General features: G+C 48.5%; 1 protein-coding gene across 2 annotated transcripts; it reads left to right on the forward strand.

The window, feature by feature from the left end:
- Nucleotides 1-411: 411 nt before the first annotated feature.
- snap25a (synaptosome associated protein 25a) lies at nt 412-13,141 on the forward strand (the record flags this gene model as incomplete). Of its 2 annotated transcripts, none has more annotated exons than XM_084439227.1 (7): nt 412-483; nt 2,559-2,600; nt 5,334-5,382; nt 8,110-8,227; nt 12,277-12,396; nt 12,746-12,890; nt 13,073-13,141. In XM_084439227.1, the coding sequence occupies 7 exons, from the start codon at nt 412-414 to the stop codon at nt 13,139-13,141; spliced, it is 615 nt and encodes a 204-aa protein (XP_084295353.1). The 2 variants fall into 2 exon arrangements, with proteins under 2 accessions (XP_084295353.1, XP_084295352.1); XM_084439226.1 differs by lacking the exon at nt 8,110-8,227 and adding an exon at nt 8,430-8,547.

Raw genomic sequence — 13,141 nt, forward strand, 5'->3', positions numbered from 1 at the left:
TCCAAACATTCAGAGAGTCACACATACACACAGCTCTCCCGACAGGCTGCTTCCTCCCCCCAAAGTCAATTCAGCATTTATCAATGTTACGCATGCTGCATTGCACCAGTGCGCAGGCTATGCGATACAGTCAATTAAAATTGCAGGACTTTGTGTTACAACCCAGATTTCAAGCATCGGTTTGTTTTATATTGACTTCTGGTTTGTGGAAACAACATCGATCAAATATCCAAACTGAGTTGAGTAGTCACCGTTGTCATCGGCTGGTGGGTGTTTTTGTGTTCTGTGTCGTATCCTTCCTGAGGGTTGTTTGTTTTCTCTCCCTGGGTCGCCCAGACTTCCCCCAGATTCCCTTGCTAGGATCTACTCATCTCTGTTGGAGAACAGCTCCACCAAACACATCCAGCAGCCATGGCAGAAGACTCGGACATGCGCAACGAGCTGTCGGATATGCAGCAACGCGCCGATCAGCTGGCCGACGAGGTGAGACAGACACACACACACACACATACACACGCATGTACACGCATGCATGCACACACACACACACACACACACACACACACACACACATACTAACACAGACACACACACACACACACATACTAACACAGACACGCACACACACTAACACAGACACACACGCACACGTACTCACACAGAATCAATCCATGACCCTAACTCTAACCTTAACACAGATCAGTTAGATGCTCTACCTACAGTACCTTCTGTAAATGGCTGACCTCCCTTATCCTAAGACACAGTGTTCAATAACTACCATACAACCCCACACGATAGGTTATGACTGCTTAATGCACTACTTCATAACAGATACAGTATGTGGGCCATGTCCTCTGTGGTCCTGCTGAGATGGCCTGAGCCCCTCTAGCCCCAGGCAAACGGCTGTGCCTGTTCACTGAGAGCTGTGTGTGTGTGTGTGTGTCAGTCAACTGGATGGAGGTCCACCTGCATCCAAGTTTACATAACGCTGCAGCATTTAATATGGCTGCGTGGCTGTGCATGCACGTGTATGAGCACCGTGTGTGTGTGTGTGTTTATGTGTGTGTGTGTTAGCCTGTGCATATGTGTCTGTCTCCTGGCCTGTGTGCAAGGATGCGCATGTCTGTGTAGATATTCCATGCATGTGTGCATGGAAGCGTAACATGTGCGTGCGACTGTATGTGTGTGTGTGTGTGTGTGCGTATGGCAGGCTGAGCTTCACAAACTGGCCCGGAGCAGCCCAGACCAGCCCACACCCCTCCTGCCTCTCCTATGACTCACTGTCTCAGCTGAGCAGAATATCAAACACACGTGCAAAAACAGGACACAAAATGGCGGCTAGGATCGCAGTTTGCTCTCCTGCTGCCGACGAGGCCACTACGCAGCGACAAGAACAAGCACCGAGCTGTTTCTACTAATAACGGCCATCTTAGGATCAAACTGCTTACAGGACTGTGCATGTAACTGATGAGGGGGGTGGCAAGGAGAAGAGAGGAGAGATAATTTGGTCTCTGATGGGGGAGGAAGACAGGAGAGGAGGACGGAAGATGAAAAGACGGAAGAAGAAAGGATGAGGGAGGAGAGGAGGAGGAATAGATGGGTATGAGACGCTGGGGGGCGGGGGAGGAGAGAGAGGAGAATGGGAGGATGATGATGATGATGATGATGGAAGGAGGAGAGGACACATCTACAGTGGAGCTACCGTTTCTGTCTGCTGCTCCGGCTGTGGCTATGAGCCCACCTACCCCCCCCCCCCCCCCCATCCCCCCCTTCTGCCTCCCTCCTCAGCGCCCCCCTCCCTCCTCAGCGCCACCCCCGCACGCGCCGCTCCGGGGCTGAGCAGAGCGCCGTCCATGCGAGAGGGATGAGATATCACAGCTCTCACAGCCCTCCGTGCCCCCGCCCAACACCGCCAGGGCTCGGCTAATACAGCCTATTTACGGACAGGATTGGAACTGGAACATTGCTAGACGGGCCAGGAACAGAAAACACTGGCCAGTAGAGGAGGGAGATGGAAATGGATCTAAGTCCATTAAAGGATGTCCGGCGTGGATGTTTTTTTGTTTTTTTACAACATAGGGTTACAGCCTCTGAATGATAACGATGATAAAGACGACGTGTTCTTTCCTGGTATTGAAATACATTTAAATCTATCACCAGTGATGCATTGCTCCCGATTGGCTCGCCTCAACCAGAAGATATTGTACCACTGTGTAGTTGTATCATACTGTACCACTGATGCGGTTTGATCGATATTTAGGAAAATATAATTTCTGTTATTGCTACATTACAGAATCATATTACACATTCGTACCCTACGGCTCTCTTCACCAACATCACACACAGGCCAGGAGTTCATTTCGATCAGACAGTCGCAATTGACTATTGATCTTTGATCTCAGTGTATCGACTTATTCTGTAATACAATTATACTAACTACACAAATACACCACAGTCAATATAAACAAACATTCGTCCTTATCATCTCTTCTGTTGTAATGATTTTGGGACAGCGCCTGAAGGTTCCCACTAACGTTCCCTCTTCTCTCTGTCCACAGTCACTGGAGAGTACCCGTCGTATGCTACAGCTGGTGGAAGAGGTAGGAGAAAGAGCCCATTCACTTTCTCTGTGCTGTATTCACAATGACTCACACTCTAACATGGCTGGCTGGTCTCAGTGCTCATCTGAGAACAGAACATGGCTAGAACACACGGGGACACTTTGTCCCCCCAGGTACCAGGACACAGCCCGGTTGAGCTCAGCCAATCACCACCCTCGAGTCTGTTTATCTGATGAAACTGTTGGGCAAAAATAGACATCAGTGAATCTAACAGAATCAAACTGCTTTTTTTTCAGTTACATTTTAGGTCTACCTTAATAAATGCATCCCAAGGTGACGCTGGTCCCTTCTCTTCAATGATTGAGGGTGTGTGTCGGGGGGGGGAGTGACCGGAACCCTGGTGACCATGGATTAACATCATTAAGAGCATGACTCAACTGAGCTCACAGCATGATGCCGTGAGGACAGCAGAACTCTCTCTCCACCTCATGACAGAGCTGTTATTGACCGAGAAAGAGGGGGAGGGGGAAGAGAGAAAGAGAGAGAGAGAGAGAGAGAGAGAGTGGAGGAAGGACATGGGTGGATAGAGAGCTAAGTAAAAGATGCCGCTGGGATGGAACACAGATGAACATGCAGAGAGAGAGAGAGAGAGAGAGAGAGAGAGGAGATGGAGGGAGGGAGACTAAAATAAAGACTGACGGACAGACAGACAGAAAGGAGTGAGAAAGGGTGATGGACAGAGGGAAGGAGGGAGAGAACGCGAGAGTGTGGAGAGGACTGCAGGGCAGGGCCAGATAGTGAGGACAGCAGCCTCCCACTGCAGATCTCAAGGTCATATTGATCATCAGTCTCCCGGCGCAGCTCCTCCCCATCACCACCTAGGGGAAAGATGGAGGGATGAGGAGAGGAGGAGGTGGAGGGAGGGATACAGATACCTCCGACGGAGGGTGAGGCCGAGAGGAGAAAAGAGACCGGAGAGTTGAGGAGAGAAAATGGAGCATGGTTGTGATGGAGGGAGGGAGAGAGGGTGGAGGGAGGGGTGAGGGAAGAAAGGGAGAGCTAGAGGGAGAGAGGTGAGGTCCAGAGAGAGAGAGAGAGAGAGAGAGAGAGAGAGAGAGAGAGAGAGGCAGAGAGAGAGAAAGAGCGGCAGAGAGAGAGAGAGAGAGAGAGAGAGAGTGAGAGAGATTATTCATTACCAGACCGGGGTAATCAGTCAGATGATTATGTGTCATAATTGTTCGGTGAAAAATGCGATTGAAACCAGGCCGTTTAATTTCAGAACCCTGAACATTCTCCATACGAAGCAGAATACTGTACGTCTCTCCACTACAACACCGTTTGAGTCACTTCATCTACAAACAATATTAATGGCAGCATCTGTGTGTACTGCTCTAAAGGGGGGAGGTAATGAGCTGGTGGGGCAGGGAGCCGGCGCTGTCCAGGGTCCTGGTAGATTGGACTGAGGAAGGATAGCGCCCAGGGAGACATTACCACTCTAGAATACCTTGTAGAGGAGGAGGCAAAATGACAGAATAATGTATACACTGCAGTGGTTTCTTACTAACCCCCCCCCCCAACATCAATGCCCCCCCTCCAGCTGAGTCGGGGTGGGGGGTGGCGGCTTATTTATGCTGCCAATGTACCTGCCAGCTTCCAAGTCTCCGGCATGCGCAGCGGTCTTGATGTCTCTGAGGTGGCATAACAATGTCTGGGGGGGGAATGAAAGGTGTTTGCGCCGGCCAGAAAGATGGAAATGAAAGGTGGCTCCGCCGGGAAGCGCCCTGTCCACAGTCCGTATCCGTATCCCAGCCAAGCCAGTCGATGACTAATACGTTCAGAGTTGGATGTTGAGGTGGACACACACCCGGGAGGTCTCTGTGACGTGCCGTCTGGTGGACTGGTACATTAGACTGACAAAGGACTTGGCTTGACACTGACTAGTAGGAGTAGTAGAAGTGTAGCAATCAGATGTAAAGTTGCGTGACTAAATGGAATATTCATGCATTTAAATACACATGTCCTGAGAGTTTAATTTTAATAAGGACTTGAATTCATTCCAGTCAGCCTTTATTACCAGTTACCCTCTGGGGAGCTATTTGTGGCGTTTCACACCAGAAGTCTAATGGCTCACGAACTCTGACCTTTCGGTCAATATGACCTCACTTCCTCTGGGTAGGTGGAAGCCAGGTCACGGTCTTCTGTTTCTTCATGATCTCCAACATGGAAAACAAGATAAGAGCTGTAGCATCAGCCACATATGGAGCAGGGAATGTCAAATGTACCCAGCGGGGATGGAGCCCTGCTGGCCACCCATCACACCCTAAATCCCTACCGATTACACCCAGAGGTCCTTGAGGTCCAAGGGCCACTATGGCCTTCAGCTGGGTTCACATACTACAGCCCAGATGATTTTAAACTGTTTAGAATGACATTCTGAATGTTTTAAGTTCTACAACTGCCGTTTTCAAGATGTCTAACATATCAAGTCTCATGGAGATCCAACATGTCAAGTCTGAGACAGAGAATGAATCCAAACCACAAGCCAATCACACAAGCCCTTGAATGTTATCTAAAGATGAGAGAGAGATCGTCCTCCTCATCTCATCCTGTCATTTTGATTCTTTTATGTTTTTTTTGTCTCGTCCTCAAATCTCTTGGTAACTGAATGTTTTCTTCCTAACTGATCTTACCTCTCTCTCTTTTCCTCCTATCATCTTTTCCTCCTCTCCTCTCCTCTCCTCTCCTCCCTGCGTGCCTGTTTGGGGGGAGTAGAGTAAAGATGCTGGTATCAGGACTCTGGTCATGCTGGATGAGCAAGGAGGTAAGTCTGGGAATCTTCTAGAAGAGAGAGGGAAATAATTGTTCACACGTCTCTTAATATGAAGTCTAGTTTAGATAATGCAATGCTCTATGCATGCGTGATACATTCTGTATCTGGAGTCAGTAATGACAGGTCATCAATTATAGTTATTTTCAAGTACTTCAAGTCAATAGAAAACTATTCAAAGTATCGATGACAATCTGAAGGATCTGTAAGATATTCATACTGTGCCAAAAAGTTTGAATTTGAATGAATTGTTTCATTGTGTAGATACATTTTCAAACTAATATTTTTTTCTCCAACATCCCCTCTCAAATGATAGTTCCTCTCTTGGTTTCTAGTTTAATGCATGCCTTTGTGGTTTCCTTTGATCAATATAGGATAAAAACATGAGGATGGTTATCTAATTTAAATTTTTTCTTTCAACTAACAACTATTTTAACCTTTCTGTTTCCTTTGCTAACTTCTTCCCTTGGTTTGCTAACTTTTCTCTCTGGTTTGCATACATGCTTTTCTTTGGTTCACCAACACCTTTTCTTTTAGTTTGCTAGCAGCTTCATGTGCCAAAACACAAGGAAAAGTCAAACTCTGAAATGCAGATTACCACTGGTGATCGCTCAGGCCATAGAACATTGTTGAAGCACCCACCCATCTCAAAGTTTTACAGTAGATAAATGCATTTCCATGACAAAATTCTGTCCACAATCTGGGTCAATGTATCTGGTAGTGAATGGTCGCCACGACTAGTAAGCCATAGGGAGTTGCATAGAATAGATAGCCAGCATTCACATAGCATCTAGCTCTTTCAGTCTATGCAAGTGCTGGCCATCTAAATCTATTCATAATTTAAATATTGAGATCGGCCTGTATGCTGTCCCGGGCTGACACCCCCCCGGCCGGGTAAACAAAACAAAACAAACGATCGATTTAGCTGGTAATGACAAAAAGTCACTCACTTCTCTCTTTCTACCTGCCCATGACTGACACTGCTCTACACCACCCTAACACAACACGTTTGTACAATCCCTGGTTGAAGTTTATACACTGTCCCATTAACACTTTATATGAATTATATTATATATATATTTTATATTAATAATAATAATTATATATTATTATATAATATATATATTTTATATATATATGATATAAAATATATTTTACATTTATACACTGTCCCATTAACTTCCATATTGTATGTATTTAACAATGTAGCTTGTACAGACAAGCTACATTGTTAAATACATACAATATGGAAGTTAATGGGATTGGGTTTAAAACTACAGTATGATTAACTAAACCTTTATAATCTTGCATTATAATTAATATAACATTATAATGAATTTAACAGATATGAAAATGACTGATTACATATGTACAGTATCATACGGACATGTCCCATACATGTTTGAAGACGTTCTTATTGTGATGGGCAGTGTACCCCAGCTGGCATTCACTGTATGCAGGAGACTGAGAATGGAGATGCCCAGGGCACATCAGCCCAGACGAGCTCCCTGATTGGTTGTTAGACTATAGTGATCAGCCAACCCTGGGGGAGACCCCTCTAGCTGTGTCTGTGAATTACTTTCTCTTTCTTTCTCTCTCTCTGTCATCCTCCATCTTCATCCCTCTATCCTGTCATCCCTCTATCCCCTCGACCCTCACCTCTTACTGTGGCTGACTCAACACTGAGGTGTCTCTAAGCCTGGCCTAGCCTTGACCTCTGACCTCTCCTCACTGACAGCACTGTGGAGAGGGCTAGCTGAGCTAGTACACACAGTACAGTTCAGGCTCCAGTCAGAGGTTGCATTGTCAGTAATCTCATACCGCTGACAATGCAAACCAGGGATTGTACAAATTTGGATGATATTTAATAAACTCACATCCTAAACCTTCACCATTCCTGGCGCTACTATGCTGCACCTGCTTCTTCAACTTCACACTCACACTGCAACCCCCAGCTGAGCCTTCTTGCGCCCCGCCAGATCAGGACATCACTAATTGCCCCCCCCCCCCACCAGGACCCACCCAGCTACGACCGCCATATCCATGCCTTTGGTCCAGGACCCACATTGACCATACGGAGCCCATCTCCTAGACCAGGGCCTCTCAACTCCAGTCCTGGGGTCACACCTCATGTGTGTCTGCAGGTTGCTTGAGTTGTTGAATGAGTTGTGTTATTAGTGTGTGATGAGAACCTCAAGACGTGCCCACTGGAAGGTTTACCTCATTAGAGTTGAGCAACTCTGCCCACATGTTCAAATCTATTTTTCTTGGGTTTCCCATGAAGCAGTAGCCATGGCAAACAGTGTTGAATGGAGGCAGAAGCTTTATCTCACGCCTCACTGTCTACGGTGGTCCGTACAGGACACACCGTCGTCTCAGCTCTGCCACAGTGCATTGTCTCATTCTCCAGCATTATTACCAGTAGAAATGAGGTGTAAGTAGAAATTGTGCTTTGTGTCAACAGTGATGGATTTATGAAATCACAAAGAATAGATGAGAATGACACAAAGAATGATAAAGAATAATAGCCTCAACCTGATTTAGGCTACAGCCTCTCTCATTCTCTGGATTAAAGATCCAGAGCATATTATCTCACTCGCACTCGATAGAAATTCATTTAGGTTCTCACAGCTCAGAGCAGCTGCAGCTCATGGTTCATATATTTCTGTCAAATAGTCAATAAAGCTCATTTCACTGCTCTCATCCCTTTGTCCTGACCAGAACAACTCGATCGTGTTGAAGATGGCATGAACCATATCAACCAAGACATGAAGGAGGCCGAGAAAAATTTAAAAGATTTAGGGAAGTGCTGTGGGCTTTTCATATGTCCCTGTAACAAGTAGGTACTGTCACTGACCAGGGGTCCTTGTGGTGGCGTCCAGTTTTTTTTTTTTTTTTGGGTTAATCTTTCGTCACAGTGAGTGTCTGAAGTTGTTGTCTTCTCTTCTTTGTCTTCTTTCTTTCTTTCTTTCTTTCTATCTTTCTTTCCCTCCTTTCTCTCGTGCTTCATTCTGTGGGGGATAAATAACTTGTTTGATCAGAGCAACTGGAGCGTATCGAGGAGGGAATGGACCAGATCAATAAGGACATGAAGGATGCAGAAAAGAATTTGAACGATCTAGGGAAGTTCTGTGGTCTGTGCTCCTGTCCATGTAACAAGTAGGTGCCTCTGCCTGCCTGCCTGCCTGCCGTTCAGAAAACAGCTACAAGTGACATCATAGTGGCCAACGGCCAATTAGTCCACTCTGATCCAAGCTCTAGCCAGACTAACTCCGCCCCTCTAACCTCCACGCTCTGTGACGCTTGGCCCAACTCGGGGTGCGATGAAGGTCTGAGACCTGCTTTCACACACGCGCGCGCCACACACACACACACACACACACACACACACACACACACACACACACACACACACAGGTGTGGGAGACACACACACACACACACACTATCTCTCTCTCTCCCTGTCTGAGTGGGATACAGATAGACACAACTCTCTCTCTCTTAGGTGTAGGATACACACACACTCTGTCTCTTAGAATACACATTCAAGCAGACAGGTCCTCTTGCACACACACACACACACACACACACACGCACACACGCACACACACACACACACACACCCTCCCCATACACACATATACACACACACACACACACACACACACATGAACACACACACAAATACACTCACGAACACACGCAGAAACAGTAACTGGCAGCAGCCTCAGGTCCTTGTGGTACTAGCTCCAGTGACCCTGAGGACAGGCCTCCAGACATCTCCCACAATCCTTAGCTCCGTCCTACTACTGGGGCCACCTGTCACAGTCATCATCAAGTGACAGAGAGCTGAACAAATATACTGTATAGTATCTGCAGCTTATATCATTTCTAAACTTGTGCTTCTAGAACTTTCTCCACCAAAACGCATATAGCCAAGCTCAGCACTGGTCATGTCCACAGCCTATGGGGCTGCCTCTACAATTATATAAACGTTGAACACTCTCCCACTGAAGGTCTGATCCACAAACCAAACTCTCCTCCACTCAACTCTTCATCAGTGGGGGCTTCTCGAAGCACCCGTGGTTCGTTAAGAACCCTGTTCTACACTACACTTCACCAAACGTGCTTCTCTCTGAGCACACTTCTCCCAGCACCCTAAACAGTGCTTCTCTCTGAGCACACTTCTCCCAGCACCCTAAACAGTGCTTCTCTCTGAGCACACTTCTCCCAGCACCCTAAACAGTGCTTCTCTCTGAGCACACTTCTCCCAGCACCCTAAACAGTGGGTACTACTGTCCAAGCCCCTCTAGACCAGGACTAATGAGCAGGACTGTCTGACATTTCTCCTCATCTGCATGATACTACCATGATACTACCAGGACACTGTTGCATAATGCACTGCCTAATGCACTCTCACGTCTGCAGTTCAGACTTATAGCAGGCACGCACTTCACACTCCCCCACTTTGCAACTCTGAACGTGCCCCCCCCACCCTTCCCCCTTTGCCGAACGCTAGTGGACAGATGGAATGACTACAGAGCATGTTCTTTGAATGCTGTGCATGCTGCTGATGCCACACACACTGACGATGCTACACATGCTATGACGTGTTTAAGATCGTGATAACGATGGATGATCTCAACTCCTGCTATTGTTTCCACTGAACACAAGACAAATAATATCCTACAGGCTCCTCTGGTCTATGTTCAACATAGACAGACAACGGAAGCCCCTGACCGACCACAGGACGGTGATTGGTTGAGGATGAGTAGTGGGGTGAGGGGGGGGGGAGGGGGGTGCTCTGGCTGCAGTACCTCTGCAGTGCCACTGCGCCTGCATAGCGCTGTTCTAACAGTCAGCGTCTCCCACCCCGAGGGAATCCACGGAGATCTAGGTCAGCCGGATCAGGTAGAGGCGCGGCGATATCCTGACGTGTGTCCCCGTCCCCGGCGGAGACCCCGAGGGCTCGATCTAGAGATCTCTACACCAGACACACACCCCGCCTCCCCGGTCCGCGAAACTCCAGCCTGGTCTGGAGCGGAGGCCTGAGCTCTCCTCACTCCGTATGGAGTTCAGCTGTCTTTACACCGGTACTGCTCCATCGACCCGGGTCTCCACAGGACTCCGAGGAAAATAAATAGAATGCCTTTCAATGGAGGATCTGCAGCCCTGTCTAATCCCATCAGGCAGACTTGGTTCAATCCTAGAAATCAGATTACAGAAACATATTCTCAAATAGAGGACAAGCAAAGGGCTTGTAAGATAAGATACATAATTAAATACCAAGTGAGCAAATACCAAGTGAGCGAATGTAGGCGCAATGAGAGGACAAGAGAGGAGAGGAGAAGACAGGAGAGGAGAGGATAGGAGATGAGGGGAGGAAAGGAGTATATAAGCAGTAGTGGAAGGAAGAAGAAAGGAGAGGAGCGGAAGGGAGAGGAGAGAATATATGTTTACCAGGCCAGTGGGTGTTCGTGCTGACATGTAGCCCAAGTCCTTGTTTATAAATAAGCCAGCGTGGGAGACTGAGTCGGCTCTCTTCTCTGATAAAACAAGAAGAGAACTCTCTCCAGACTCCCAGATAACCCCGATAGCGACGCGAAACAAGCGGTCTGGGAGAAGAGAGACAGACTGGAGAGTAAGGTACAGACATGACAGCTCACACTCCTCCACTCTCCGCGTCGAATATTCAGGAGAAGGAAACCGCTACGGCCGGCATGCCGATAGGTCGCCTGCGTTCCCTCCGTTCCCTCCGAGCCGGCATCCAGGCAGACGTGCGGGTTCGCCCTGCAGCTCTGTGCCAAATCACACACTCATTCCCCAACTCCATGAACGTGCATGAAGCCGAATTGTCAGGGCTTCGACGACGCTGCTCAGAACCGCCACGGTCGGCTAGTTTCTCTCCTCGGGAGCAGAAGACGCCCATCCTCGTCCCCTTGCGGGCCTCCTCCTCGCCCCTCCTGCCTTAACTCCACTTGACATCCTCACTCTCTGTAGAGCGAACTCCACGACCCCCCGGAGGAGGCACTCGGCAGTCAAAACAAGTGCACTCTCGGGTGTTTCTGTGACTCCCTCCTCCAGTTTGTTTTTTCTTTTGCAGTCCTCGGCTCTCGTTCCCACCGGTGTGACAGTCCTGTTCCTCTATGTTGTCTGTCTGCCAGAGCCTGTCCTACATGTTCTCTGTCATAGCCTACTCCTGCTGGGAGAAACCATTATGAAGGAGGGGTGGGGGGGCTGGGTTGGGTAAGGGGAGGTGGGGAGGCTATAATACGAGTCATCCCAAGTGTTGTATCCAAATTGCATGTATATATGAGGTTGGATATATCCAGTTTGAGAAAGGTATGTGCTCCAGCATCCGGTACAAGGCTTGCCTGAGTACAGCTATGTTATATACCTAAGAGATATAACATAGAACAGATATGATCGTATTAACAGCACGCCTGCTCTGCTTTGCTTGGTTAGTCTCTAGACTTCACCATTACTCATATTTCTGTGTGCCAGATGCATGTTTAAGTAACACCTAGTATTGTCTAGATCTTGATGATGATGATGATGATGATGATGATGATGTTATACCATCAGCTGGGCTTCCTTTTAAAACGAGGCTTGTGTCTCAGAGGGGCTATCCTGGTTGAGAAGAAGCCCAGGTAGCCAGTGTGAGCCTGACCCCCCCCCCCCCACCTCCTCCTTCCCTTTCCCTCCCCACCTCCCTCCCTCTCTCCCTCCTCTCCCCCCTCTCCCTCCATCTCTCCCTCCCTCCTCTCCCTCCCTCCATCTCTCCCTCCATCCCTCCTCTCCCTCCCTCTCTCCTCTCCCTCAATTCCTCCTCTCCCTCCACCCCCCCCCCTTTCCCTCCCCTCCTCTCCCTCCCTCGGCTGTGTCCAGGATGAAGAGTGGAGGAAGTAAGGCCTGGGGGAACAACCAGGATGGGGTGGTGGCCAGCCAGCCGGCCCGCGTGGTCGACGAGCGCGAACAGATGGCCATCAGCGGAGGCTTCATCCGCAGGTGAGGGGAGCGAGCGTGTGCGTGTGTGTGTGTGGTTGTGAAAAGCCAGTGATGTCCATCTGCAGGTATGGAGGTGAAGGGGTGGTGGTCATTCTCAGATGAGGACCACCATCTGTAGGTGTGCAGAGCAGATGGGGGGCTGGTCTCAGATAGGGGGTTGCTGGTCTCAGAGGGGGGGGGTGTCAAGCTGTGGGCTTTGAACCAGCTACCCAGGATATCAAAGGTAGAATATGCATGAGGCGCTGTGGAGGGCTGGAGTGGAATTCCTGGACCTGCACTACCAAGTCAATATGTGCGTGATATGCGTACAAATCTGTGTGTGTGTCTGTGTTCGCGTGCACTTGTGCAGGGTAACAGATGACGCCCGGGAAAATGAGATGGATGAGAACCTGGAGCAGGTTGGCGGCATCATCGGTAACCTGCGTCACATGGCCCTGGACATGGGCAACGAGATCGACACCCAGAACCGCCAGATCGACAGGATCATGGAGAAGGTGCTGGAGCCAGAACCTGAACCTGAACCTAAATCAGAATCCAGGCTACAATCATAATCAGAACCACAATCTCCATCCAAATCACATAAAATAGCTTTAGTGATTATCAGGAATTGTCGCTATTTTGGTCACTGCTTACTGCAAGACTCTCTAACTTCTCTCTCTCTGATCTCTCCAAACAGGCTGATTCCAACAAGACCAGGATTGATGAAGCCAACCAGCGCGCCACAAAGATGCTGGGCAGTGGCTAA

Source organism: Borostomias antarcticus, assembly GCF_949987555.1.
Source record: "Borostomias antarcticus genome assembly, chromosome: 6".
Taxonomy (NCBI): Eukaryota; Metazoa; Chordata; class Actinopteri; order Stomiiformes; family Stomiidae; genus Borostomias; species Borostomias antarcticus.